The sequence below is a fragment of the Macaca thibetana genome, chromosome 20 (assembly GCF_024542745.1).
Source record: "Macaca thibetana thibetana isolate TM-01 chromosome 20, ASM2454274v1, whole genome shotgun sequence".
NCBI classification, from domain to species: domain Eukaryota; kingdom Metazoa; phylum Chordata; class Mammalia; order Primates; family Cercopithecidae; genus Macaca; species Macaca thibetana.
In genome coordinates this window covers 75,442,370-75,470,330 of record NC_065597.1, presented here as the reverse complement: position 1 = coordinate 75,470,330, position 27,961 = coordinate 75,442,370, and the positions used below count along the sequence as shown (strand labels likewise).

The 27,961-nt window shown below is 57.2% G+C and overlaps 2 protein-coding genes across 4 annotated transcripts; one reads left to right on the top strand and one right to left on the bottom strand.

Annotated features, from left to right (window-relative positions):
- Positions 1-402: 402 nt before the first annotated feature.
- On the top strand, positions 403-17,625 carry FAM234A (family with sequence similarity 234 member A). Of its 3 annotated transcripts, none has more exons than XM_050774711.1 (12): positions 403-1,070; positions 8,762-8,878; positions 9,253-9,444; positions 10,641-10,771; positions 11,246-11,378; positions 11,573-11,702; positions 12,092-12,232; positions 12,526-12,601; positions 12,834-12,989; positions 13,435-13,537; positions 13,632-13,729; positions 14,746-14,929. In XM_050774711.1, the coding sequence occupies exons 1-12, from the start codon at positions 803-805 to the stop codon at positions 14,854-14,856; spliced, it is 1,656 nt and encodes a 551-aa protein (XP_050630668.1). In that variant the 5' UTR covers positions 403-802; the 3' UTR covers positions 14,857-14,929. The 3 variants fall into 3 exon arrangements, with proteins under 3 accessions (XP_050630668.1, XP_050630667.1, XP_050630669.1); XM_050774712.1 differs by lacking the exon at positions 14,746-14,929 and adding an exon at positions 17,551-17,625 and having other exon boundaries at positions 516-1,070; XM_050774710.1 differs by having other exon boundaries at positions 404-1,070; positions 13,632-14,929.
- RGS11 (regulator of G protein signaling 11) lies at positions 16,953-26,053 on the bottom strand. The gene is made up of 17 exons (XM_050774715.1): positions 25,939-26,053; positions 25,492-25,588; positions 25,373-25,423; positions 25,072-25,178; positions 24,310-24,361; positions 24,139-24,197; positions 23,859-23,935; positions 23,591-23,672; positions 22,978-23,046; positions 21,616-21,645; positions 21,475-21,536; positions 21,269-21,382; positions 21,060-21,175; positions 20,722-20,809; positions 20,501-20,639; positions 18,157-18,239; positions 16,953-18,037 (listed from the first exon to the last, which is right to left on the bottom strand). Exons 1-17 carry the CDS (start codon positions 25,999-26,001, stop codon positions 17,923-17,925), a joined length of 1,404 nt encoding a protein of 467 aa, XP_050630672.1. The 5' UTR covers positions 26,002-26,053; the 3' UTR covers positions 16,953-17,922.
- Positions 26,054-27,961: the final 1,908 nt, after the last annotated feature.

The window sequence follows — 27,961 nt, the reverse complement described above, 5'->3', positions numbered from 1 at the left end:
TGTTTGTATATATTTTATTTTTTCCTAGTTAGTCTGTGCTTATCCATGAACATATTTTATTAATAATAATTAGGTAGTGTTTGAATGTTTACTGTGTATCAGATGATCTTGTAAGTGCTTTCTATGCATTTAATGATTTAATCCTTAGAATAGGCTTCTAAAGTAGATATTATTTCTTTTACAGAGAAGGAAGTGAGGCACAGTTCAATGAAAGCGTATGTCCTGGTCACACAGCCAGAGAGGTGCGAGGCTGCCCGCCCAGAGCCCATCTTCGCCCTGAACTTTGGATTTTGAGTCTGAGGCTCTCCAGGGAGCCCCTGTGTGCGCACCTGGGTCACCTTTCCCATCCGAGCTGAGGCCGGTGGAAGGTGACTCAGATGTGCTCCGAGGCTGAGTAGGTGGGGCTTAGTGAACTTGCAGGGTGTGGGTTGCAGCGTCCTCACCCCTGGCCCAGCACTGCCCTGGAGCTCCTTCAGCATTTCCTGGGTTCGGCAGGCAGGAAGCACCAGCGTGTTCAGGATGAAAATAGTTCCTGCTTGCTGGCTCTACACAGCTAATTCGTCTTTCCACATTAGTTAGAGACCTTCTTAAGTATAATCTGTTAAGACTGACACCCTAAACATGTATTTAGTTTTTATTTAGTGGGCTGACGGCCCATAGTTACAGCTGCAGCCAGCTCCCCGAGAAGCTGACGCCAGCAGACCCTGTGCGCTGCAGCTTTGTGCCGTGGCACTGCTGGCCTTGCCGACTTCTTGCTTTATTGACACAGTGACCAGGAGTTAAACTTTGAGGTGTGCCCGTGATGTTGGACCACCAGGACTTAGAAGCCGAAGTCCACCCCTTGAAAAATGAAGAAAGAAAATCGCAGGAAAATCTGGGAAACCCATCGAAAAATGAGGATAAGTTGAAAAGCACACCTCCACAGTCCCGGCTCTCCCGATGCCGAACGGTGGCGTTTTTTCTTTCATTGTTTCTCTGCCTTTTTGTGGTGTTTGTCGTCTCATTCGTCATCCCGTGTCCAGACCGGCCAGCGTCACAGCGAATGTGGAGGATCGACTACAATGCCGCTGGTGAGCCCGGCTTCCCGCCCAGTGGAGTCCAAAGCAGCTCTTCCCAGGGGCTGGGGGTGGGGGCAGAACTGTGTCTGTGAGTCTAGAATTGGCCTTGAAGCCGTGAATCAACCCCAAGTGGCTGCCAGTTCTATGTCCAAGGTTTTCCTGGAATTTTAGGGCGCGATAGAGCAGCCTTTTTATTTTATTTTTTGAGGTAGAATTTCTCTCTTGTTGCCCAGGCTGGAGTGCAATGGCACGATCTCAGCTCACCGCAACCTCTGCCTCTGGAGTTCAAGTGATTCTCCTGCGTCAGCCTCCCAAGTAGCTGTGTTTACAGGCGTGCAGCACCACGCCCAGCTAATTTTGTATTTTTAGTGGAGATTGGGTTTCTCCATGTTGGTCAGGCTGGTTTTGAACTCCTGACCTCAGGTGATCCGCCCGCCTCAGCCTCCCAAAGTGCTGGGATTAGAGGCATGAGCCACCGCGCCCAGCTGCGCAGCCTTTAAATAAACGTGAAAACACTGCCAGGGAAGCATTGTGTCTGGCTCTTGGTTATCCCTTTTTTTTTTTTTTTGAGGCAGTTTTGCTCTTGTTGCCCAGGCTAGAGTGCAATGGTGCCATCTCTGCTCACCGCAACCTCCGCCTCCTGGGTTCAAGCAATTCTCCTGCCTCAGCCTCCCAACTAGCTGGGATTACAGGCATGCACCACCACGCCTGGCTAATTTTGTATTTTTAGTAGAGACCACGTTTCTCCATGTTGGTCAGGCTGGTCTCGAACTCCTGACCTCAGGTGATCTGCCCACCTCAGCCTCCCAAAGTGCTGGGATTACAGGCATGAGCCACTGTGTCTGGCCTTGGTTCTCCCTTTTTTTTTTTTTTTTTTTTGAGACAGAGTCTTGCTCTGTCACCCAGGCTAGAGTGCAGCGGCACAATCTCAGCTCACTGCAAGCTCCGCCTCCCAGGTTCCCACCATTCTCCTGCCTCAGTCTCCCGATTAGCTGGGACTACACCCAGCTACAGGTGCCCACCAGCACGCCCAGCTAATTTTTTGTATTTTTAGTAGAGACGGGGTTTCGCCATGTTAGCCGGGATAGTCTCAATCTCCTCACCTCGTGATCTGCCTGCCTTGGCCTCCCAAAGTGCTGGGATTACAAGCGTGAGCCACCGCGCCCAACTGGTTCTCCCTTTTTTAGCCTCCCAAACTCCTCTCCCTTTTTTAGGAAGGATGAGTTGGCTAAATAAAAGTAGCCCATTTGGGGACTTTTCTAAATTAAAAAAGTTAATGAAACAGAGCTTGTGGGTGAAAGATACAGAAAAGGCTGTCATAAAATGTGAAAAACATGCACCAGGTCGTATGGTGCAGTCTTGCTAGGATGCCCCAGCTCACATCCTGGTTAGTGAAAGGAAAGCACGCTTTCATTCCTGTCTCGTGAACTTGCCATTCTGAAGTCTTAGCCGTTATAAAAAGCAATGGACTCAGCCTTAGTCAGGACATTCTGCTTCTAGGAGAAGAGCAGCTGCAGTCACCCATGTCAGTGGGCGTGAACACTCACAGCCTCAGTGTTTCCTGCCACAGACTTCGGGGCTTCTCCAGTGCCATCAGTAGGATTTGTTGTTGAAACCTCACTTAGGGTCAATTTGTGTTCAAAATATACATGTATTTTTTGAGAGAGTCTTGCTGTGTCACCCAGGCTGAAGTGCAGTGGTACAATCTTGGCTCAGTGCAAGCTCTGCCTCCCAGGTTCCCGCCATTCTCCTGCCTCAGCCTCCCAAGTAGCTAGGATTACAGGCGCCCGCCACCACGCCCAGCTACTTTTTTGTATTTTTTAGTAGAGATAGGATTTCACCATGTTAGCCAGGATGGTCTCGATCTCCTGACCTCGTGATCTGCCAGTCTCAGCCTCCCGAAGTGCTGAGATTAGAGGCGTGAGCCACCACACTGGCCTTCTTTTTTTTTTTTTTTTTTTTTTTTTTTTGAGACGGAGTCTCGCTTTGTCGCCCAGGCCAGAGTGCAGTGGCGTGATGTCCGCTCACTGCAAGCTCCGCTCCCCAGGTTCACACCGTTCTCCTGCCTCAGCCTCCCAAGTAGCTGGGACTACAGGTGCCTGCCACCACGCCTGGCTAATTTTTTGTATTTTTAGTAGACACGAGGTTTCACCGTGTTCGCCAGGATGGTCTCGATCTCCTGAGCCTTGGCCTCCCAAAGTGCTGGGATTGCAGGTTTGAGCCACTGCGCCTGGCCAGTCGGCCTTATTTTTTAATTTTTATTTTTTTGAGACAGAGTGTCTCTCTGTCACCCAGGATGGAGTACAGTGGCGCAGTCTCAGCTCACTGCAAGCTCCGCCTCCCGGGTTCACGCCGTTCTCCTGCCTCAGCCTCTGGAGTAGCTGGGACTACAGGTGCCCACCACCACGCCCGGCTAATTTTGTGTATTTTTTTTTTTAGTAGAGACAGGGTTTCACCGTTGTTAGCCAAATGGTCTCGATCTCCTGACCTCGTGATCTGCCTGCCTCGGCCTTCCAAAGCGCTGGGATTACAGGCGTGAGGCACCCTGCCTGGCCTTTTTTTTTTTTTTTTTTTTTTTTGAGCCGAAGTTTGCTCTTACTGCCCAGGCTAGAGTGCAGAGGTGCGATCTTGGCTCACTGCAACCTCCTCCTCCCAGGTTCAATCAATTCTCCTGCCTCATTCTCCCCAGTAGCTGGGATTACAGGCACAGGTGCCACCACACCTGGCTATTTTTTTTTTTCTTTTTTTGAGATGGAGTTTGGCTCTTGTTGCCGAGGCTGGAGTGTAATGGCATGATCTTGGCTCACTGCAACCTCCACTTCCCAGGTTCAAGCCATTCTCCTGCCTCAGCTTCCCTAGTTGCTGGGATTACAAGCATGTGCCACCATGCCTGGCTAATTTTGTGTTTTTAGTAGAGACAGGGTTTCTCCATGTTGGTCAGACTGGTCTCGAACTCCCGACTTCAGGTGATCCTCCTGCCTTGGTCGCTCAAAGTTCTGGGGTTATAGGCGTGAGCCAATGGGCCCAGCCTAATTTTTGTATTCTTTTATTTTTTTAATTTTAATTTTAATTTTTTTTGAGAAGGAGTCTTGCTCTATTGCCCAGGCTGGAGTGCAGTGGTGCAGTCTTGGCTCACTGCAAGCCCCACCTCCCGGGTTCACGCCATTCTCCTGCCTCAGCCTCTGGAGTAGCTGGGACTACAGGTGCCTACAGTGCTGGGATTACAGGCATGAGCCACCATGTCTGGCCAATTTTTGTGTTCTTAGTAGAGATGGGGTTTTACCATGTTGGCCAGGCTGTTCTAGAACTTTTTTTTTTTTTTTTAAGAGATGGTGTCTCGCTCTGTCACCCAGGCTGGAGTGCAGTGACATGAGCTCAGCTCACTGCAAGCCGTGCCTCCCAGGTTCAAATGATTCTCGTGCCTCAGCCTCCTGAGTAGCTGGGATTATAGGCACACACCACCACAGCCAGCTAATTGTTTGTATTTTTAGTAGAGACAGGGTTTCACACATTGGCCAGGATGGTCTCAAGCTCCTGACCTCGTTATCCACCCGCCTCAGCCTCCCAAAGTGCTGGGATTACAGGCGTGAGCCACCACGCCCAGCTGATCTTGAACTCTTGACCTCGTGATCCACCCACCTTGGCATCCCAACATGCTGGGATTACAGGCATGAGCCACCACGCCTGGCCCTAATTTTGTACTTTTAGTAAAGATGGGGTTTTACCATGTTGGCCAGGCTGCTCTTGAACTCCTGATTTCAAGTGATCCTCTTCCCTCAGCCTCTCAGCATGTTGGGATTACAGGCGTAAGTCACCACAGCTGGCCCAATTCAGTGATTGGTAGTCAATTTATAGAGTTATGTAGCTGTCAGTACCATTCCGTTTTAGAATATTTCCATCATCCCTAAAAGATTCCTGAAGAGGCTGGGCACAAACCCCATCTCTACAGAAAAATAAAATCAGCCAGGTATGGTCGCATGCAGCTATGGTCCCAGCTACTTGGGAGGCTGAGGTAAGAGTATCACTTACATCTGGAAGGTTGAGGCTGCAGTAAGCTGTGATCGCGCCACGCACTCCAGCCTGGGTGACAGAGGGAGACCCTGTCTCAAAAAAAGAAAGTTCCTCATTACCTTTGTCATCACTCCCTGTTCCCTCCTCTCCCAGCCCTGGGCAACCTAGTCTTAAGATGAGTCTTTTTTTTTTTTTAGACACAGTTTTGCTCTTGTTGCCCAGGCTGGAGTGCAATGGCATGATCTTGGCTCACCGCAACCTCTGCCTCCTGGGTTCAAGTGATTCTCCTGTCTCAGCCTCCCAAGTAGCTGGGATTATAGGCATGTGCCACCACGCCCGGCTAATTTTGTGTTTTTAGTAGAGATGGGGTTTCTCCATGTTGGTCAGGCTGGTCTCGAACTCCCGACCTCAGGTTATCCGCCCACCTCGGCCTCCCAAAGTGCTGGGATTACAGGCATGAGCCACTGTGCCCGGCCTCTAGACATTTCTTAGAAGTGAAATCCTACAGTGTGTACCTTTGGAGTGTGACTTCCTTCACTTAGTGTGATGTTTTGCCATTCGTTTGTGTCGTGGTCTGTATGTCTTTCCGTTGCTGAGCAGTGCTCCTGGGGGCCTGCTGGCTGGCGATCACCTGCATCACTCGCTCTCGGTTGGGGTTCTTATGAATAATTCAGCCGTGAACATTCACGTGCAGATCTTCGTGTGCATGTGTTTTCATTTCTCTTGGGTAGATCGCTAGGAGTGGAATTGCTGAACCCTATGGTAAGTTTATGTTTAACTTTCTGAGGAGCTGACAAGCTGTTTCTAAAGCAGCTGCACCGTGTGACCATTTTACCTTCTGGCTACAATGCTGAGGAGGCGTTCAGTCTCTCCGGTCCTTGCCAACACTTGTTATTGTCTGTCTTTTCTGTTGCACTCATGCTGGTGGGTATGAATTAGAATCTCCCGGTGACTAAAAATGTTGGATCCCTCTCTTCATGTGAGTTTTAGCCATTCTTCCATCTTCTTTGTTGAATGTCTGTTCAAGTCTTTTGCCCATTTTTAAAAATTAAAAAAGAATTTTTTTTTTTTGAGACGGAGTTTCACTCTTCTACCCCCAGGCTGGAGTGCAGTGGCGCGATCTTGGCTGACTGCAACCTCTGCCTCCCGGGTTCAAGCGATTCTCCTGCCTCAGCCTCCCAAGTAGCTAGGATTACAGGCACAAGCTACCACACTTGGCTAATTTTTTTTTTTGAGACAGAGTTTCGCTCTTGTTGCCCAGGCTGGAGTGCAATGGCACAATCTCGGCTCACTGCAACCTCCGCCTTCCGGGTTCAAGTGATTCTCCTGCCTCAGCCTCCCGAGTAGCTAGAACTGCAGGCACACACCACCACGCCTGGTTAATTTTGTATTTTTAGTAGAGACAGGGTTTCTCCATGTTGGTCAGGCTGGTCTCAAATTACCAACCTCAGGTGATCCACCCGCCTCGGCCTCCCAAAGTGCTGGGATTACAGGCTTGAGCCACCACGCTCGGCCATAACTTTTGTATTTTCAGTAGAGATGGGGTTTTACCATGTTGGCCAGGCTGATCTCGAACTCCTGACCTCAAGTGATCTGCCTCCCTTGGCTTCCCAAAGTGCTGGGACTACTGGCATGAGCCACCACACCTGGCCTCTTCACTCTCTTGATAGTGTCCTTTGATGCATAAAAATTTTTAGTTTTTTTTTTTTTTTTTTTTTTTGAGACGGAGTCTCGCTGTGTCTCCCAGGCTGGAGTGCAGTGGCGTGATCTCGGCTCACTGCAAGCTCCGCCTCCCGGATTCATGCCATTCTCCCGCCTCAGCCTCCCAAGTAGCTGAGACTACAGGTGCCCGCCACCACGCCCGGCTAGTTTTTTTGTATTTTTTTTTTAGTAGAGACGGGGTTTCACCGTGTTAGCCAGGATAGTCTCGATCTCCTGACCTCGTGATCCACCCGCCTCGGCCTCCCAAAGTGCTGGGATTACAGGCTTGAGCCACCGCGCCCGGCCAAAATTTTTAGTTTTAATGAAGCCTATTTTTTCTTTCCTGTGCTTTTTTTTTTTTTTTTTTTTTTTTTTGAGACAGCATCTTGCTTTGTCATCCATGCTGGAAAATGCAGTGGCGTGATCTCAGCTCACTGCAACCTCTACCTCCTGGGTTCAAGCGATTCTCCTGCCTCAGTCTCCCAAGTAGCTGGGATTACAGGCGACCGCCACCATGTTTGGCTAATTTATGTAGTTTTAGTAGAGACAGGGTTTTGCCATATTGGCCTGGCTGGTCTCGAACTCCTGACCTCAGCTGATCCACCCGCCTCAGCCTCCCAAAGTGCTGGAATTGTAGACGTGAGCCACCACACTCGGCTTCCTGTGCTTTTGTATCAAGGAAACTGTTACCAGATGCAATGTCATGAAGATTTTTCCCTGTTTTTTTTTTTTTTTTTTTTCTAGGAGTTTTATAGTTTTAGCTCTTATGTTTAGGTCTTTGATTCATTTTGAGTTCATTTTTGTGCACGATGTAAAGATCCAACTTCATGCTGGATGCAGTGGCTCACACCTGTAATCCCAGCACTTTCAGAGGCTGAGACAGGAGGATCACTTGAGGCCTGGAGTTCAAGGCCAGCCTGGGCAACACAGCCAGTCCCCATCTCTACAAAAAGGAGGGCCGGGGTTCAACTCTATTTATTTATTTATTTTTAGATGGAGTCTCGTTCTGTTGCCCAGGCTGGAGTGCAGTGGCACAATCTCAACTCACTGCAGCCTCCCCCTCCTGGGTTCAAGCATTTCTCCTGCCTCAGCCTCCCAAGTAGCTGAAACTATAGGCGCCTGTCACCACGCCCGGCTAATTTCTTTATTTTTAGTAGAGACGGGGTTTCACCATATTAGCCAGGCTGGTCTCAGTCTCCTGGCCTTGTGATCCGCCTGCTTCGGCCTCCCAAAGTGCTGGGATTACAGGCTTGAGCCACCGCGACCAGTCTATTTTTTTGGGGTTTTTTTATTTTCTTTTTTTTTTTGAGATGGACTCTCACTCTGTCTCCAGGCTGCTGGATTGCAGTGGTGCAATCTTGGCTCACTGCAACCTCCACCTCCTGGTTCAAACAGTTCTCTTGCCTCAGCTTCCCGAGTAGCTGGGATTACAGGCACACGCCACCACACCCAGCTAATTTTTTGTATTTTTAGTAGAGACAGGGTTTCACATGTTGGCCAGGATGGTCTCAATCTCCTGACCTTGTTATCTGCCCACCTTGGCCTCCCAAAGTGCTGGGATTACAGGCGTGAGCCACCGCCCCTGGCCAGCTCCATTCTTTTGGTGTTTGATTTTAGGGCGTAAAGTTTATCATTTGAGTCCTTAAATGAAAGGAAGTATAAACCCTGATGAGTATGGAGTGTGGACTGTCTAGATGCCATTTGGTCTAGGGAGGGATTTCTTCATGAACGGAAGGTGACAGAACACGCGTTCTTAACACCCAGGTGTCCGGCTTGTTCCTTGCTGAAGCTCAGCACTGGGCATTGTTGTCCCACCCCTTGTGTTTAGGAAGAACATTACTCATCCGAGTGAGGAAGAAGCCACTGTCCTTGCTGGGTGACCTCACAGGGGCAGGTTCAACGGAGCAGAGAAGTAGGTCGTGTTGGACCTGATCATTCCTGGAAACCAGACATGGCCCGTGGAGTATATAGTCTGTGGTTTTCTCTTTCAGTTATCTATGATTTCCTGGCTGTGGATGACATAAACGGGGACAGGATCCAAGATGTTCTCTTTCTTTATAAAAACACCAACAGCAGCAACAATTTCAACCGATCCTGTGTGGATGAAGGTAATTTCATTTTATGTGAGAAAGAAGGAGCTCCCTGTAGGAGGAGGAGCCGTTGTTTTGGGTAACCCTCTCACTTTCACAGTGTTTGGGGGAAACAGTTGGTGGTGTCTGTGCAACGCATCTCGTCACCCTTCCTAGCAGGACCAGAAAGAGGCCAGGAAGCCCAGCCCCAGCACCGCCCTGGCCACTGAGCCCCGGTGGAGTCAGCATTAGAGCCCCGGGAGCCTGCAAGATAAAGGGGATCCACCTGGGAGGGAGGGGCTGTGGCCTAGGAGAGATGTGAGGAAGATAGGCCTGGCAGAGCACATGCTGGAGCTGACCGGCCCGCCTGCCCGGAGGCTGCAACAGTGAGGGGTCGCTGTCTCTTCCTACAGGCTTTTCCTCTCCCTGCACCTTTGCCGCTGCTGTGTCGGGGGCCAACGGCAGCACGCTCTGGGAGAGACCTGTGGCCCAAGACGTGGCCCTGGTGGAGTGTGCTGTGCCCCAACCAAGAGGCAGTGAGGCACCTTCTGCCTGCATCCTTGTGGGCAGACCCGGTTCTTTCATTGCAGTCGACTCGTTCACAGGTAGGCCAGCCAGACAGCGGGGTTCTCACTGAGGGCCAGTGCCAGGAGGCCCCGATGAGGCTCAGCCCTGTGATCTTGAGGGTGGCTGGATGGGAAGGAAGGTTATGGGGAGAACCTGCAAGTGAGGGTGCAAGCCCATGGAAGTCACACATCTCGGCTGCCTTCAGCTGCACTGTGTCTGTTACCTCCCGTTACACCTTGCTGGTGGGCTGTAACACAGGGGCAGTCCGATGCCACCTGCTACGCGGTAGCAGAGCGGAGGAGCGGCTTGGCCGCCAGCTGTTCCTGGGGTGTCAGTGGTGGCAGTGCCCAGGGCGAGCCCAGAACATGAACCTGCAGTCAGCCCATCAGGGAAGACTGGGGCCTGTCTGTGCCCCTAAGCCTGAGGGTGCAGGTCTCCGAGCCCCAGCGGAGCCAGCTGCATGGAAGCACAAGGGAAAGAATGCATGGTGTGCAGGGCCGTGTGAGTGTGTATGGGCTCCTTGCACCTCATCACGGTCTGGAGGAATTCTGTGCCTAGATTTGGTGAATGTTCACATTTCCCTTACAAGTTGTCATTTTAAGGATATGGAGGAGAATAAGGAACAGGCTGGAAATATTTTAAGAATCAAGAAATCTGTCTAAAAAAAAAAGGTTTGGATGAGATTGTATGTGCGTAAGGAGTTGCGTTGGGACCTGTGGTCAGTAGGTCCGCCTCCGAGCACACACCTCCATTCTTGCCTTCTATGTGGAGGGCAGGGGAAGGGGCCACTCAGCCAGGGCCTGCATGGCACCAAGGGGATGCCTGCAACCCCAGCAGGAGGCAGGGGCTTCTAGAGGTGGGTGAGGTCAGGCTTCATCCACTCGGGCGGGAGGGTCAGCATTGGCTTTAGATGTTCTAGGACACGCAGATAGGAGAAAAGGAAGGGGGAACTCTGCGGTTCCCAGGAATGAGGCTGTCAGCATTTGGCGTGTTGCCACCGAGTCTCCATACACTGGCAGGACGTGTGTCCACCACCTCTGCGTGCTGCTCCTTTACAAGCACAGGAGTGCCGCCCTCCCCTCCTGTTGGCATCTCTGCTCTGAGTGTGCGGCGAGCCATGGGGTCACAAGGGTGATGCCTCAACGGGAGCCTGCCTGTCACAGGCCATGCAGTTGCCAGGCTGCTGTTGAAGGGAACTCAGGGCCACGTTCCGTGACCGTGTGCTTGATTTTAGGGGAAACCCTGTGGAACCATAGCAGCAGCTTCAGCAGGAATGCGTCCATCCTGAGCCCTCTGCTGCAGGTGCCTGATGTGGACAGTGATGGGGCCCCAGACCTGCTGGTTTTCACCCAGGAGCAGGAGGAGGTACAGCCAAGCCTGGCTTTCCTCCCAAGTCACCAAAGCCACCTGCCACACGGCCGTCCTCTGCCTCCCCATCTGCTGCCACTTCCCAGACAGGATTTGGGTCTGACCACTTGTCGGGGACTCTCCCAGAGCCCCACGTTCCCAACTCCCATAGACCCAGCATACTGAGGGGGCTCCACCTCTACCAGGTAGCTCTGTGGCCTCCCCAAGAATGGTGGAGCACACACTTCCCATTTGTGCTGTTACAGTGTTGGGGGTGAAGCTCTGAGGGCTGGGAGCATCTGCGAGCACTGAGGCTGCCTCCTGTGCCCCATGCAGTGTGGAGGCACTGACCAGTGTCAGACTCTCTGATGTCAGCGCCCCTTTCCTCAAACCCAAGAGCCTGTGGGCCCCTTTCCCTTCCACGTCTCCCGTGGTAGAGTGCCCCGCCCCAGGCTCAGGTCCCTCTCTTCCTAGGGCCCTGTGTCATTGCAGGTTAGTGGCCACCTCTACTCAGGCAGCACCGGGCACCAGATTGGCCTCAGAGGCGGCCTTGGTGTGGACGGAGAAAGTGGCTTCCTCCTTCACGTCACCAGGACGGGTGCCCACTACATCCTCTTTCCCTGCGGTACGTTGTTTCTGCCACATCCCTGGCTGGCCTCGCGGAGCATGACTGCCCTGCGGCTCCTCAGGTCCTGCTTCTGCTCGTGAGGTGCTGGAGTCAGGAAGCCCAGGGGTCTGGCTCCATGTGACACCACGTGCTCCTGGTCCGGGTTCACAGCGTGACCCTGGTGACCTCAGGCCCTCCCGTGTTTTGAACAGCAAGCTCCCTCTGCGGCTGCTCTGTGAAGGGTCTCTACGAGAAGGTGACCGGGAGGGACGGCCCGTTCAAGAATGACCCGCACTGGGAGAGCATGCTCAACGCCACCACCCGCAGGATGCTTTCCCACAGGTGGGTCTGGGCCGCGGCCTTTCTCCACGCAGAGCGCCCACGCCACGGCTCAGCTCCCCTGCCTCGGTGTTTGGACAATCTGTGGAGCCCGGAGCAGCCCCACAGGCAGGGAGGTGCTAGGGATGCCGTGAGATCACCCTGGGTTCAGATGTGAGAAATGGTCAAACCAGCCGAGTAAAGAGCAAAGAGAGGAAAGGTTCCCGGCGCTGTGCCTGTCTTTGTCTCCATGGAAAGTGGGGGTCTTTTTTCTCTTTTCAAGCTGTAGAACTGAGAAACGGGTTATGGGGGCCTGAGAGGAGCACCCTGAGACGGACGATGCCAGGGCCTCCACTGGGTGTCTGAGGCTGCCCCAGGGACCCGGCGCCCCTTTCTCCCACTCTCCTGTCTAGCTCGGGAGCAGTGCGCTACCTGATGCATGTCCCGGGGAACACCGGCGCAGATGTGCTCCTTGTGGGTTCAGAGGGCTTCGTGCTGTTGGACGGGCAGGAGCTGACACCCCGCTGGACGCCCAAGGCAGCCCATGTCCTGAGGTACGGGGTCTACCCAAGGAGCCGTGCAGGTGCTGCACCCCTCCCCAGCACCCTGGGCACGTCCCACTGGCTGATGAGACAGCCCTGGGGGTGGGGCCGGAGGCCGTGTACTGCTGCCAGGGCCTCTTGCCTGTCTTTGGTGCTGCCTCGTGCCCCAGACTTCAGCTCTGTGTCCTGGGCTGTGGTCCAGATGTGGCCATGGGAGACTGAGAGCGGACCTGTTCCTGGGTGCATCCTTCATCTCAGTCTCCTCACTGAGACCCCTCGTGAGTGCTTCCTCCATATTGTTCCAGAAAACCCATCTTCGGCCACTACAAACCAGACACCTTGGCTGTAGTCGTTGAAAACGGAACCGGCACCAACAGACAGGTTTGCCGTTCTTCCTTCGGAGGTGGCACCTTTGTTCTTAGCTGAGGGCAGACTGGTCTGAAAGCAGACGGGGCTGTGGCCCAGGAGGCTGCTGCCCTCAGAGCCGCTGAGAAGGTTCTGGCTCCCTCAGAGCATCTGCCTCCAGGGCTGGCGTGGCTGAGGGCACGTGCAAGCCTTGAGGTTTTCCCAGTAGCCCCGACGTTGGCCCCCACAGTGTCCCCTCCCTCCCCAGATCCTGTTCCTGGACCTTGGCACTGGAGCTCTCCTGTGTAGCCTAGCCCTCCCGAGCCTCCCTGGGGGTCCACTGTCCGCCAGCCTGCCGACCGCAGACCACCGCTCAGCCTTCTTCTTCTGGGGCCTCCACGAGCTGGGCAGCACCAGCGAGACGGTACGGGAGCCGCCCTCGGAGCAGCCGTGCTGGGAGCCAGGGCCAGAGACCCAGCCTTGGGCTCCACCTGGGAGTGCCCAGAAGCTAATTGGTGCCTGGGCAACCTCAAATAAATTGAAGTCCAGTGACAGTCAATCAGGATGAGGTGGTGCAAGCTGAGGGAAGGTGACCTTAGAGGAGTCCAGGGAGAAGGGGCTGATGGCCTTTGGTGGATAGGGGAGCACACAGCCATGCCTTGAAGGGAGTGGCCGCTGGCAAGGACCAGGGTCAGGACCAGGTTGGGCGAGACGACCTGGGAGGTGGCCACAGAGCTGGGGCTGGCATGTCGGGGACCCAGATAGGGCCCCTAGTGAACACAGAGCTCCAGGAATGGTCACTCTGACAGCAGTGTCCTGTGGGAGTGCTCAGTGAGGGGCGTGGGACCCATTGCTGATTCTTGCTCCAGGAAACCGGGGAGGCCCGGCATAGCCTGTATATGTTCCACCCTACCCTGCCACGTGTGCTGCTGGAGCTGGCCAATGTCTCTACCCACATTGTCGCCTTCGATGGTGAGTGCGGCCTTGGCCAGGGACCCGGGTCTTCCGCGGGGTCTGTCCTGGCTGGTCCCGAGCCGCCCTGACAGCTGTGTCCTCCACCCTGCAGCTGTCCTGTTTGAGCCAAGCCGCCATGCTGCCTACATCCTCCTGACAGGCCCAGCAGACTCAGAGGCACCCGGCCTGGTCTCTGTGATCAAGCACAAGGTGCGGGACCTCGTCCCAAGCAGCAGGGTGGTCCACCTGGGTGAGGGTGAGCCAGACAGTGATCAGGCCATCAGGGACCGGTTCTCCCGGCTGCGGTACCGGAGGGAGGCGTAGAGGTACGCCCGCCAGAGCCTGTGGGAGAGACTCCGCCTGCTGACACTAAACGTCCTGGGAAGTGGGCCCCTTCCTGGGTCTCCGCACTGACTCCCCCACTCCTGACCCTGGTGATGGTCGCCACTGGGCAGTAGCGGCCTTACCAGTCCTCCATGATTGCACCCAGGGACGTGCATGGGTGAGGGGACACCCTGGGCCTCTCTCCCGCCCAGTGTCCTCCCTGAGTCCCCACACACGGTCTCACTCTACACCCCACCAGGGTCCCGCTCACACCAGACAGCCTTCATAGTGGTCTCCCTGGGCCACCTTGGGCAGAACTGGGTCATGCAGCACCCCATCCTTACCCAGTGCCCTCTCCTTGCCAGCTTCTCCCCAGGCCAGTGCGTAGAAGGAGCCAGGGTATCCCCAGGACAGGCCATCCCCCACCCCATCCTGTAGAAATCCATTCCCCCTTTTCCTCCTGTCCTTCATCTCCCAAGGAGTCATTGAACTCAGGGTACTGGGTCCTGGGGCAGCCTCAGGGCCTCAACAGGAACCTGAGACAGCTCCAGCTTCCCAGCCCTTCCAGGAGCTGCAGGGGGATCCTCTACCATGGGGGGTGTGACTTGGTTCCTTTGTCCAGGCCCTGTGAGGAAGCCCCCGGCAGGATGGGTGGGGCCTGCTCTGGAGCTGAGCCTGCGGCTGCTCACAGGTGTCCTTAGTGGAGTTGCAGCCGTGTGCTGGCTGCACGTGCCGTGAATATCCCGAGGGACTGGCTGTGGGATGCGTGTTTGGGTCAGGCTGTGCCCTCTCAGTAGACACTGGAGCTGCTCCATCCCTGAAGAGGCCCCGTGCCCCAGGCATGGCAGGCACCTCGCCTCTCCCTTTCCGGTGCTCACACGCCGCCGTGTCACCTGATGCAGGTCTCACCTCTGTGCCTTGCTGCTCCTGAGGCCCAAGGGCAGCCGTGGGGCTCTGTGCTGCTCGGACCGCCCAGGCCACAGAGCCTGAGCTTCGTAGCCAAAGCAGCCTGATGACCCACCCACCAAGGAAAAAAGCAGAATAAACATTTTTGCCTGAAAAACCCCGGTGGTCAGGCTGAGCCTAGCGTGTGTGCGTCTGCCTGTCTCTCTGCTCCCTAAGTAGTCAAATGGATTTGTTCCTGGGGGCGTGACCAGGAATTTGCGGGCCATCCTGAGTCAGGGTGGGGAGGACTGCCAAGGAGGCGAGCACCCCCACCCAGACCTGCTCAGTCAGAAACTGGGTGCCCAGCAGTCTTGACAGCCTCAGGGCGTCTCCGGTTTGAGGACCCCTGCCCAACAAGCTGGTCACCCTGGCCCCATGCAAGCGGGCGGGCTCCCACCTGGAACAGACGGTGGCCTCAGCACCGCGTGACATGGGGGCTGGCTGGAGTCCAGACTGAAGCCATGATGGTAGGGCCGGGCTGAGCTCTGGTGACCAGGCAGGCAAGAGGAGCCCAGGCAGGGGCTTCCCTGAGATGCAGCTTTGGGTGTTTCAGCAGTGAGGGGCAGGCAGGTATTAAAATACCTGCAGGAGTGTCCCGCGGGCATGTATGCAGGTATGCAAAGCCCTGTTTTATAGCCTCACAGGTATAACCTTGTTGCCGTTGCTCCTTGCCAAGGTGTGGGAGGGGACATGGGGGCTGAGGTTGGACAGGTGGGTGCCCTTGTGCCAGGAAGCTATTTTCTTGTCCCTGAGAAAAGTAACCCAGCACACAAGGCCTTGGGTATGAAAGGGCCATAGGGCTCTGGGGACAAGTCTGTAAGAGAACTGCCAGGTGGGCAGGGTAGGGCTGGAGGGAGAGGGGAAGGTTCACTGGGGTTGCAAGAGCTGCCCCCTGACAGCATGGGAGGGAATGCAGGGGGTCCCCAAAGGGAGGGGACATTCTGTAGGTCACAGGAGCAGCTGTGCCCCTGGCCACAGAGGGGTGGGCAGGGCCATGAGCCCCACCCTGAGAAGGAGGAGTTGAGGGACTGGACCAAGGGGTGCTGTTGCTGGTGGGCAGAGGTTTCCCTCCCTGCAGTAACAGCCTGCACCCCTGGACTGTGAAGATGCGATTCTTGCCCTGTAGGCACTGCGGGCCCTAGAGGGTCTGGGCCATGCCATGCCATGCCAGGCACTCTGGAGTTCTGCAGCCTTAGGGCAGGTTGGGGATAACTGCCCCTCCCCACAGGCTTCCTTACCTGAGTTTCCTCACTGTTCCCCCTCTGGAGGGCAGGTGTCCCCACACACTACCCTGCTCACCCTAGCCTACCAGAGTACAAGTGCCCCTGGCTGTCTCCTCCCAAAGACCAAATGCCCCAAGACTGCTGCCTGGGTCTCAGAGGGTCAAGTCCCTCCTCCACCATCAACTCCACACACCTGGGACCTGCCCCCTCCCTCTCCACACACTGCACACATCACACGCACAATGCATTCATGCATATGTACTATACACATGCACACCTCATACATGCAATGTATGCCACATATGCATCATACACACTACACGTGCCCACACACCACATATGCATGCCTCACAGTACACCTGCACATGTGCACTACACAACCGTGCATGTGCTGTGCACACACACCACATGTGTGCCTCACAGTGCTACACATGCATCATACACACGCGTGCACACACACCACATACGCATGCCTCACAGTACACCTGCACACATGCACTACACACAATCACACATGTGCTATGCACACACACCACACGTGCCTCAGTGCTACACATGCATCATATGCTCATGCACACCACACCCATGCATGTGTCACATGCACAGTCACACCACAAGCTGCACCGACAGCAGGATGGGCTCAGAGCCAGGGCCCAAGGGTCTTTTATTTTTGTGCTGGAAGCTGTTGGGAGTGACTGGATGTGAGCCAGTCCTATGGGTGGGGATGGCACCCCCCAACCGCTAAGATAGTTGAAGCTGCACCCCTGAAAGGAGCCAGTTGTACCTTCACCCAGTCTGGGGGAGTGGTGGGGCACTTGGGGGATGGGGAGCAATGCCAGCTCACAAAGGAAGGGTTGGGCAGGGAGGATCAGGGACACCTGGCAAGGATCCACCCTATGGAATGGGGGGTCTCGCCTCGTCAGTGGGGTGACAATGTCAGAGTTGTCTGTATAAATCTGGGGGGGAGACCAGGCGCGGTGGCCCACGCCTGTAATCCCAGCACTTTGGGAGGCTGGGGCGGGCAGATCATGAGGTCAGGAGATCGAGACCATCCTGGTTAACACGGTAAAAACCTGTCTCTACTAAATATACAAAAAAAATTAGCCGGGCGTGGTGGCGGCGCCTGTTGTCCCAGCTACTCGGGAGGCTGAGGCAGGAGAAGGGCGTGAACCCGAGAGGCGGAGCTTGCAGTGAGGCGAGATCGCGCCACTGTGCTCCAGCCTGGGCCACAGACGGAGACTCCGTCTGAAAAAAAAAAATCTCGGGGGGGAAGCCGTGGCCTCGAGGTGGAAAAGCAGGTGCCGGCGCGCCTGTGGACAAATTCTGGAACGCGCTTGGCGAGGGAGAAATAGGCGCAGCTCTGGAAGGCAGTGAACTTGAGGCAGGCTCAGCACGGCACTCTCTTGGGTCCTCTTCCAGGGTCACACTGGGCGACAGCGGAGAGGCTCTTGGACGGGGCAGAGCTCGCACCGAGACCTGCGTGTCCGCATCTCGTGACGGGTGTGTGGGAAGCCACCCATCTGTGCATCTTGCTTCCAGGTATTCGCTGGTTGATTTACTGGTTTTAGAGATGGGGATGGGCACCCAGTGCCAGACTGAAGACCAGAGAAGGCGGAGCTCCGTGCAGCCTTGGTCTCACCTCTCTTCAGGTAACAGGTGCTGCCCTGACCCAAGCTGAGCCAATGAAATCCTTCCCTGGGAATCCACACCTGGACCCCTTCCTTTTGGGCAGGGAGGGCTTGCTGGAGGGAGGGAGGCTGTGGCCCCACAGCAAGACTGGGCCCTCTGGGCACAAGGGGACACTGGTGCTGGGTTCAGCAGCCACCAGGACCTGGGCCAAGAGGGGGTGGCTGGTGCATTCATGCAGGATGTTGAGCTGCAGGGACTAGAGTGGCAGATGGGCCAGGTCCACTAGGCCACCCCATCTCCTCCCCCAGGGCCACCAGCCGCTGTGGGCTCCACAGGGGTGGGAAGGAGTGCAGGGCTGGGGCTTGAGTGCCGTGGCCTCCGCGAGAAAGGGAACACACTGTGGGCGAGAAGGGGGCTGAGAACAGGCTGGCCAGCTGGCATCCTGCCCACCTCGCTTCAGGGGTCCAGCAGGCCCCAGGCCAGAGCCGCCAGCCACAGGGCACTGCCTGGGCTCACCGTTTCTTCGTCTCCAGCGGGATCCCAGCCTCCGCCAGGAGGCCCTTGTACATGTCAGACTTCAGGAACCTTGGGTAGGAGTCCTATAAGAGACAGCGTCCAGACCCTGACCCTTCTGCCTCCTCACCTCTCAGCCAGCTCACCCCAAAGGGGCAGCCAAGCGTGGCTGGAACCTCCTCCAGCCGTGGAGTCCCCGGCAGACAGGGTGCTGGAGGCAGCCACCCCGGACCTGCCCAGACCAAGGCAGACTCAGGGAGACCTGAGCTCCTATCTGCCTGGGCCATGTCACAGCAAAAATAGCAAGAGCCCTGGTGGCTATGTGTAGAGCAATAAACCGCAGCACCTCCACAGCCATTACTAGGAACCAGGAATGGCTCCATGTTCCCCACAGAGTGAGGGCAGGGTTGTGGAGTCAAATAAAAGAACGAGGTAGGCCGTGCATGGTGGCTCACGCATGTAGTCCCAACATTTGGGAAGGCTAAGGTGGGCTGACTGCTTGAGCCCAGGAGTTCAAGACCAGCCTGGGTAACATAGTGAGATCCCATCTCCACAAAAAAAATTAAAAATTAGCCGTGTTTGATGGTGCGTGCCAGGAAGAGAGCCAGGATGCCAGCATTAGGTGCCAGGGACACAGCATGAGGCTCAGGGGCCGGCAGCCACACGTGGGGCCATGCAAACATCATGAAAGAATAATGCGGCCGGGCGCGGTGGCTCACGCCTGTAATCCCAGCACTTTGGGAGGCCGAGGCGGGCGGATCACGAGGTCAGGAGATCGAGACCATCCTGGCTAACCCGGTGAAACCCCGTCTCTACTAAAAACTACAAAAAACTAGCCGGGCGAGGTGGCGGCGCCTGTAGTCCCAGCTACTCGGGAGGCTGAGGTAGGAGAATGGCGTGAACCCGGGAGGTGGAGCTTGCAGTGAGCTGAGATCCGGCCACTGCACTCCAGCCTGGGCGACAGAGCGAGACTCCGTCTCAAAAAAAAAAAAAAAAAAAAAGAATAATGCTGGTTATGGTGAAACCCGCCCAATACGGTGAGATCTGAGTCTGCAGTGCTCTTAACAACATCCAAACTTGGCCGGGCATGGTGGCTCAGCCTGTGATCCCAACACTTTGGGAGGCTGAGGCAGAAGGATCACTTGAGTCCAGGAGTTCAAGACTAGCCTGGGCAACATGGCAAAATCCCTCTACAAAAGATTTTTAATATTAGCTAGGTGTGGTAGCTTGGAGAGGCTGAGGCAAGAGAACCACTTGAGCCTGGGAGGTTGAGGCTGCAGTAAGCCAAGATTGCGCCTATCTGGAAATGTTCAAATATCAACAAAAATAAGTTAAAGCCGGACTCAGTAGCTCATGCCTATAATCCCAGCACTTTGGGGGGCTGAGGCAGGCGGATCACCTGAGGCAGGAGTTGGAGACCAGCCTGGCCAACATGGTGAAACCCCATCTCTACTAAAAATACAAAAGTTAGCTGGGTGTGGTGGTGTGCACCTGTAATCCCAGCTACTCGGGAGGCTGAGGCAGGAGAATGGTGTGAACCTGGGAGGCAGAGATTGCAGTGAGCCGAGATCGTACCACTGCACTCCGGCCTGGGCAACAAGAGTGAGACACTTTCTCAAAAAAAAAAAAAAAAAAAAAAAATACAGGCGGGGCTTGGTGGCTCACAGCTGTAATCCCAGCACTTTGGCCAAGGCGGGTGGAACCCGGGAGGCAGAGGTTACAGTGAGCTGAGATCATGCTACTGTACTCCAGCCTGGGTGAGTGAGTGAGACTTTGTTTCAAAAAAAAAGCCTGGGTGCGGTGGCTCACACCTATAATCTCAGTGCTTTGGGAGGCTGAGGCAGGTAGATCACGAGGTCAGGAGATCGAGACCAGCCTGGTCAACATGGTGAAACCCTGTCTCTACTAAAAATACAAAAATTAGCCAGACGTGGTGATGGGCGTCTGTAGTTCCAGCTACTCGGGAGGCTGAGGCAGGAGAATGGTGTGAACCCGGGAGGCGGAGCTTGCAGTGAGCCAAGATCGCACCACTACACTCCAGCCCGGGTGACAGAGCAAGACTCGCCTCAAAAAAAACAAAACAAAAAAAAACCTTTTTAGATCGAAACTTGACCCTTTTTAAGCATGTGATCTGGGCCAGTCCTTCAGCCCCTCTGAACCCGGTGTGTGCTCAGGACGGAACACTGACAGGACAGCGGCCAGGGCGGCCCCAGCCAGGTGGGGAAGGCACTCCCCGGGACAGAGTCATCGTGGGCAATGCATGTGCAGACAGAGCCCTCCAGGGTGGGGACACGGAGGCCTGTCTGGGACGCCCCCTCCCGCCCCTCCAGGCTGGCCCAGCACCCACCTTCTTCATGAGCATGTATATGTGTAGCTGGGCGTCATCCAGGACGTAGCGGTGGGGCTGGCGCAGCCCCTCCAGGGTCCGCTCCATGGTCCGGCTGTCAATGTTGACCCAGCGGGCGGCGCCAGGGGCCAGGAACTGCCTAGGGGTGGGGACAGCATTGGGTAGTCCTGGCTGGGTGCATCTGCCCGTTGGCCAACCAGTACCCACCACACGGCACTTACTGGTACACAGCATCCACCAGGGTGGGGACCTGGGCCTGGGCTCCATAGCGAAGCTCCTCACATGCCTCCCAGAAGCTGAGGTTTTCTCCTGGGGGGCCGGGCACCCAGTCAAGGATACCATCGAGAGTGGCAGCCAGAGCCAGGGGGTTCCCAGGCTGGTTGGGCCAGGAGGGGTCCCCAGGGAGCTGGCAGAAACCGAAGCAGGAGGGGTCCCCAGGGAGCTGGCAGAAACCGAAGCAGGAGGGGTCCCCAGGGATCTGGCAAAAACCGAGGCAGGAGGGGTCTCAGGCAGCAGCCTCCCTGCTGGGACTGGAGTAGGGGGCTGGGGGGATTCTCACCACTGAACTCCTTTCCCAGAAAGTCCATGAAGTGGGCCCGCCCCACGGGGTCCTCCAGGAGCTCCCGGAAGCTGAAGCCCCATCTCTCCACACGGAGCTTCGTGGGGGCAACCACCCTGGGGGGAGGGCGGGGCTGTTGGGGACTGACCCTCCTGCAGCCCCCCAGGCTGGGAGCACACCCGCAGTCCCCCTGCCCCGCCTGGGCTCACGTGGGGGCGTTCATGACCCAGTAGGCGTCGTCGTCTGAGATCCAGGGGTTGCTGGGCAGGCACCCCGACACGAGGGGGTCGTGGGGTCCACGCTGGCCGCAGAAACTCAGGTACCTGGAAGGGGGTATCAGGGCTGGTGCAGGAGGGGCCTCAGGAGCCAGGGCACTCAGCAGGGGTCTCCAGCTGCCACCCCTCACCCCACTCACGCCTCAAGGCAGACGGAGGACTTCACTCGGGTCCTGCCCAGCGCTCTCCTGCAGTACTCGATCTAGGATGTGGGGCCTGTGAGTCAGGTCCTGGGCTGGGGAAGGCACCCGGCATCCTTCACTCCCAGTCCCAGGACTTACCTCCTGCTTATAGAAATCTGCACGCTTGGTCTGGAAGGGGACAGGTGGGCTGCAGTTAGATGCAGGTCCCCTGCTGGGGTCCAAAATCCCCAGCTGGAGGGCACCTCCCCAGGCTTAGCTCCTGCCCCCTAGACCTGGCAGAGATGGCGGCCCAGGCCTTCAGTCCCGCCCCTTGGAGCCCCTTCTTCCAATCAGGGATCTGACTTTCCAGGAGACCTCTGGGGGCCTAAGGTCTGGCGATCTGCAGAATATTCCACGGAACCCTGAGGTTCTCAAAGTTGCAATTGTGAGTAATATGTCATATTTTTTCTTTTCTTTATTATTTTTTTTTGAAAGGGAGTTTAACTCTTGTTGCCCAGGCTGGAGTGCAGTGGTGTGATCTCGGCTCACCGCAACCTCCGCCTCCCGGGTTCAAGTCATTCTCCTGCCTCAGCCTCCCGAGTAGCTGGGACTACAGGCATGTTCCACCATGCCTGGCTAATTTTGTATTTTTAGTAGAGACAGATTTCTCCATGTTGATCAGGCTGGTCTCGAGCTCCTAACCTCAGGTGATCCGCCCGCCTCAGCCTCCCAAAGTACTGGAATTAGAGGTGTGAGCCACCAAACCCGGCCTAATATGTCATATTTTCAAATATATTTAAATTATGTTGTTAAACATATACTTGAGAAGTACCTACTAATGGGAATCACTGGGGAACCAGGTGTGACTTATTGAGTTCATCGGTAGGGGCCTCGCTGGGGCCAGAGCAGAGGAGGCGGACACTCTGCGAGTCCCAGCCTGTGTCCCCGTCCCCGCTGTCTCTGACCAGCTTTGTATGGGGAAATGTTAGGGTCGTGAACTTAAGAAGTTTTATCAGTGAGGTTCTAGGTGCATCAGTTCCAGACGTTGGGTCTGGATGGGACTCAGTTTGAACAAAGGGTTTTGCTGCTGCGGGGCTCAGATGCTCCCTCTGGTCTGGTCCCTGTGATTCTGGAGGCCTCCACCTGGAGGCAGGTTGCTGCTGGATCTGCTTAGGTCTGTCAGGCCATAACCCTGCTTGTCACCCCTCCAATTCCCTGCAAACCCTGATACTGTCCAGGAGAAGAGCCCCCTTCCTCCCCGCCATCCCCCTCATCCCCACCACTGCACTTACGTGCACCCAGGGCAGCAGGTGTGAGGAGAGAGAAAGCGAGAGTTAGCAGAGGCTTGGGGAAAATGAGTGACCGGGAGTGAGCAGGGGCTTGGGGAGGCTGCACCAAGTACCACCAAGTACCCTCTGGGTGGACCAAAGGACGGACAGACGGGCAGTCCCATGGTGGGTCCAGCAGGGTGCGGCGGGTGTGCAGAGCGAGAGGGCAGCCAGCACGCACGCAGAGGCTCACCATGTGCACACGGCTGGTGGCACAGGATCCCCGCCCTGGACTCTGCTCCAGCACACTGGGGGCCCCGGGCTGCGGAGGGGAGGTGAGATGAGGGGGGATGCAGTTCCAGTGGCCTGCTGACCCCCTTTAAGACTAAGTTCCGCCTCCCAGACCCCATGTGGAAACTGACACTCAAAGGAACTTGGGAACAGAGTCCCAACCTAGCCTTCAGCTGTCTCTTCTCTGCTCACCAACCCCAAATGGCCTGTCCACCAGGCCTCCCCACAGCCCCAGTTGCTCCCAGTCTGTGAACTCAGTCCCCACACCGCAGCGGAGGCCACCCCCACTCTGCCTCCTCCTGAGGGTCTGCAGTTCCCGCAGTCTGGTGTCCCAGTGACTCTCCCTTGGGCCCAGAGAGAAGCTGGCTTGTACTGTGGTCTAGGGATGGAGACCTGGGTTCTGATGAGCAGAAATGCAATTAAGTCACAAAGCAAGAACGTCCTGCCCCCACCAGGATCTCCAAGGCAGGTCCTTCCACAGGCTCAAAACGGTGGTCCTGAGAGCACCTGTCAGGGAAGCACACTGACCCCTGCGCTGGCCAGTGACCCCACACCCTCACCACGGGTGGGCTCACCGGGGGTCTGTTCACCAGCCAGTAGGTCTGCTCTTGGCACGCAATGACCAGCCTGTCCCCCTTCCTGCGCTGCTTGGCTGCCCTGGGAGGAGGAGACTGAGTTGAGGGCATGCCCTGCACACAGCAGGCCCTCGGGCCTGGACCTGGGCAGGCAGCCACACCCAGAGGTGCCCTCCACAGTCCCAGGGCCACCAGAACCTGGCCTGGTGCTGGGCTTCCTGAGTTGCCTGGGTTAGGCACCTGCAGGCGGGGCGGGGCGGGGCCTCACCGCAGCTGCTCCCTGGCCTGCATCAGCACCAGGTCCCACGCATGGTTGATCTTCGTGTGTAGCCGGTCATAGCACTCCTGGGGGCAGCAAGGTCTCCAGTGGGTCACCCTGGCCCTTGCCCCCAGTGAGACTGTGTGGGGAGTGGGGGGTTGGGGACTGTCTTGGGTCTTGGGGCCTGGGCTGTATGTTCCGGGGTAAATCATGAGGCCCTGGGAGCCATGAATGAGGCTTGGGTTCCTCCAGCTGGACCCAGCCGGGACGGGGCGGGTGGGGGTCCCACCTTCTCATAGTCCACCAGGGTCCCCTGTTTTCGGATGTTCTTCTTGGCCAGGTAGATGGCTAGAAGGACAGGGACAGCCTGCAGAGGGGCCAGCTCTGCCCTGCCCCACAGCATCACCCTGAGGCCCCCAGTCCTGGGAGCTTGTCTGGGGCCAGCCGTCCCCTTGCTCACCATAGTCCAGCTCTGCAGCCGGCCACAGGGTACTTGTCCAGAAGTACGGGGTCTGGCGTGGTGCAGGGAGAAGGTGTCCAGGACGCTTGTGTCTGTGCCTCCCCAGTGTCACCCCACCCTCAGACCTCCCTGGGAAGAAGCCTGGGCTGGGCAGGGGGTGTCTGAGGGTCGCATTGCCTGCCCACCACCCAGAGACTCCACTGACCACTGGCCAGTCTCTCCACCTGGAACTGAGGCCAGCTCGCTTCTTGGGGTCCTGTTGAGGGACTGCCTCCCTCACTGGTCACCCTAAGCCCCCATTCAGGGCAGGGTGGGACTGGGGGCCTGCACAAGTCTTGGATGTAGTCACAGTCTGTGCCTGGGGAGGGGTACAACTGACGGCAGGTGGGCCCAGGATCCTGATGTGGTTAGGGAGGGCAAGAATGCTGTCCTCAGGCCTCCACAGCCCCTCCCTCAGGGACTGGGCCTAAGGATCCCCAGGAAGACGGCAGAATCCTCTGCAGATACAACCGTCGTGAGGCCCTGCTGTGGCCCCCAGGAAAACTGAGGCCCCATCCCTCAGCCGGGTCCTTCTCACCACATGGGTACTTGCAGTCCAGGACTTTTGGGGAGGGGGCAGTGGACCACCAGCCCACGGTGAAGTGGCGAAGTCCCACTCCAATCCCAGCAAGCTCGGCAGCCCCTCCCGGCTCCCCGAGTTGGTAAGTTGGGTGGGTGGAGGTGGGGGTCCCACCGGCTCCCACCTGCGCCCCAGAGTCTGACCTGGAACCTGTAGGGCGTCTCGTCTGGCCGGAGCACGAGGCTACGGGGGTCGCGCAGCGGGTAGATGTAGCCGTGCTGCACCAGGACGGCGCCCAGGTGCCGGGCCTCTGGGGAGGGGAGGGACGGTGAGCGCGGGGCTGTGGAAGCGGTCAAGGGCGGAAGAGCCGGGCCTCCCCTCCCGCATGTGCTCCCCACTCCAGCGCGCTCTGCAGGGCTCTGAGAACTGCCAGCCCCCAGGAAAACCCAGGCCTAGGCCACCAGCCCAGTGACCCCAGGGCCCAGCGGGTGGCAGGGCGCTCACCCTCCTCGGAGATGCAGAACTTCTGGGTTAACCACTGCACGACGTCGCCGCCTGCACGGGAGAAACGGAGGTGGAGGGAGGCCGAGGCGCGCACGCACCCCCGCCCTGACGCGCCTCACCTGTCACCGCGTGGGGAATGACGGTGACCAGCAGGCGCTGGCTCCGCATCTTCACGCCCTGGTCGGGGTCCTGCATGCTCACGACCACCCGCTCCATCTGGGCGGAGGGAGCCGTCAGGGGCTGCTCTGGCCGCCCCCGCAGCCCTGATTCCCTGGCACCGCACCGGCCGGGATGCCCCGGATCCGGGAACAAGGAGATTAAGGCGCGGCGGCGGCGGATTCCAGGCCGCAGCTGGCTGCGGGGACGCGGGGCGGGCCGGGGAGGGCCGGGGAAGACCCCGGGAGACCCCCAAGGGGCCCCAGGCCTCGCCGCCCTGCCCGGCCTCGCAGAGCCGCCGCCCCAGAGCCGCCCCGCCCCGCGCGCCCCGGTGCCTCCTGCTCTCCGGCCCCTCCCGGCCTCGGGCGCCGGGAAATCGGGGGTCGGCGGGACCCCCACCTGCCTCGCACCTTCCTTAGATGCGGCATCTGCGCCCGGGGGCGGCCGGGGGGAGGCGCGGGGCCGGCGGCCATGGCTGCGGGGCGAGGACGGCGGGGATGACCGAGCGCCCCGCCCAGCCCCGCCCGCCCCGCGCCGCGCCGCGCCCGGGTTAACCCTCGGGCCGTGAGTCCAGAGTCGCCAGGCCCCAGTTCGGGGCCAAGAGTCACGGCCACGGCCCAGAGGCAAAGGAGCCGGCGCCCCACGAGCTACCTGAGTCACCCCCCCAAGTCCCGGGACGCTGAGGCCCTCATGGGTGGAGGCGAAGTGGGACAGGGGGCGTGGGCCTGGGACCGAGGGGGGATGTGAGGGGACGGGGCTGAGCTGGAGCAGGGGGTGGTCGCTGAGAGAGGGAGAGGGGCTCATCAGGGAGGGGGTTTAACCATGGGGAGGGTCTCAGGGAGGGCAGCGGAGGGGATGGGGGTTCGGAGAGGGAGAGGGGTTCCGTGAGTAGAGGAGACCCGTAGGGAGAGTGAACTGGGGTGGGAAACGTGGTTTAGGGCCCACTGTAGCCCTGGTCCTATGTGTGGGGCCCTGAGGACATTGAGGGACCAGCGACCTGGCTGTGGGGCCGGGGCCAGGGCCAGGGGCCTGGTGTCCTGCGATGCCTGTGGCCAAGGCTGCACACGTTGCTGTGGCAGTGGCTGGTTTGGGGCATGAGAGGTTGGGTGCCCACACCAGCTGTCTGGCTTTCTTTTTTTTTTTTTTTTTTCAGACGGAGTCTCGCTCTGCCGACCAGGCTGGAGCGCAGTGGCCGGATCTCAGCTCACTGCAAGCTCCGCCTCCCTGGTTTATGCCATTCTCCTGCCTCAGCCTTCCGGGCAGCTGGGACTACAGGCGCCGCCACCTCGCCCGGCTAGTTTTTTGTATTTTTTTAGTAGAGACGGGGTTTCACCGTGTTAGCCGGGATGGTCTCATCTCCTGACCTCGTGATTCGCCCGTCTCGGCCTCCCAAAGTGCTGGGATTACAGGCTTGAGCCACCGCGCCCGGCCCTAGCTGTCTGGCTTTCTACACGTGCTGGATGCCCGGTGTCAGTGGAGCACGTGGCTGCTGCAGAGTGTGACCCAGCTGTCCCCACCTCCTGCTGTGGGTCCCTTATCGGAGGTCCTTCCAGGGGAGTGGCTGACGGCTCATGACTCACTTCCCTCAGTTTCACACAGGCCTGGGTGGGCCCGCTGGGGAATGGGCAGAAACCCTGCCCAGGGCACCCTGACACTGTTGGAGAGGAGCTCTACTGCAGGGAGGATCTCAACAGACACCCACTTCGCGTCACCAGCGGCTGCCTGGCTTCAGGCCCCACTCCACTCCCAGCTCTCTCCCTTCTCCAAAGGCTTGGCCATGCCTATCCCCCAGGTGCATCCCGGGCCAGACCCAGGCCCTTCCAGCCCCACTGGGCAAGCTCGGCTCACTGCAACCTCCGCCTCCTGAATTCAAGCAATTCTCCTGCCTCAACCTCCTGAGTAGCGGGGATTACAGCCTCCTGCCACCACGCCTGGCTAATTTTTGTTTTTGTTTTTGAGACGGCGTCTCACTGTGTCACCCAAGCTGGAGTGCAGTGGTGAGGTCTTGGCTCACTGCAGCCTCTGCCTCCCGGGTTCCAGCGATTCTCCTGCCTCAGCCTCCTGGGTAGCTGAGATTACAAGCACGCGCCACCACACCCAGCTAATTTTTGTATTTTTAGTAGAGATGGGGATTCACCATGTTGGTCAGGCTGGTCTCAAATTCCTGACCTCAAGGGAGACTAGATCTTATTTTATTTTATTATTTTTTTTGAGATGGAGTTTCCCTCTTGTTGCCCAGGCTGGAGTGCAATGGCACCATCTTGGCTCACTGTAACCTCCGCTTCCCAGGTTCAAGCGATTCTCCTGCATCAGCCTCCCTAGTAGCTGGGATTACAGGAGCCTGCCACCATGCCTGGCTAATTTTTTGTATTTTTATTACAGACAAGGTTTCACCATGTTGGCCAGGCTATTCTCGAACTCCTGACCTCAGGT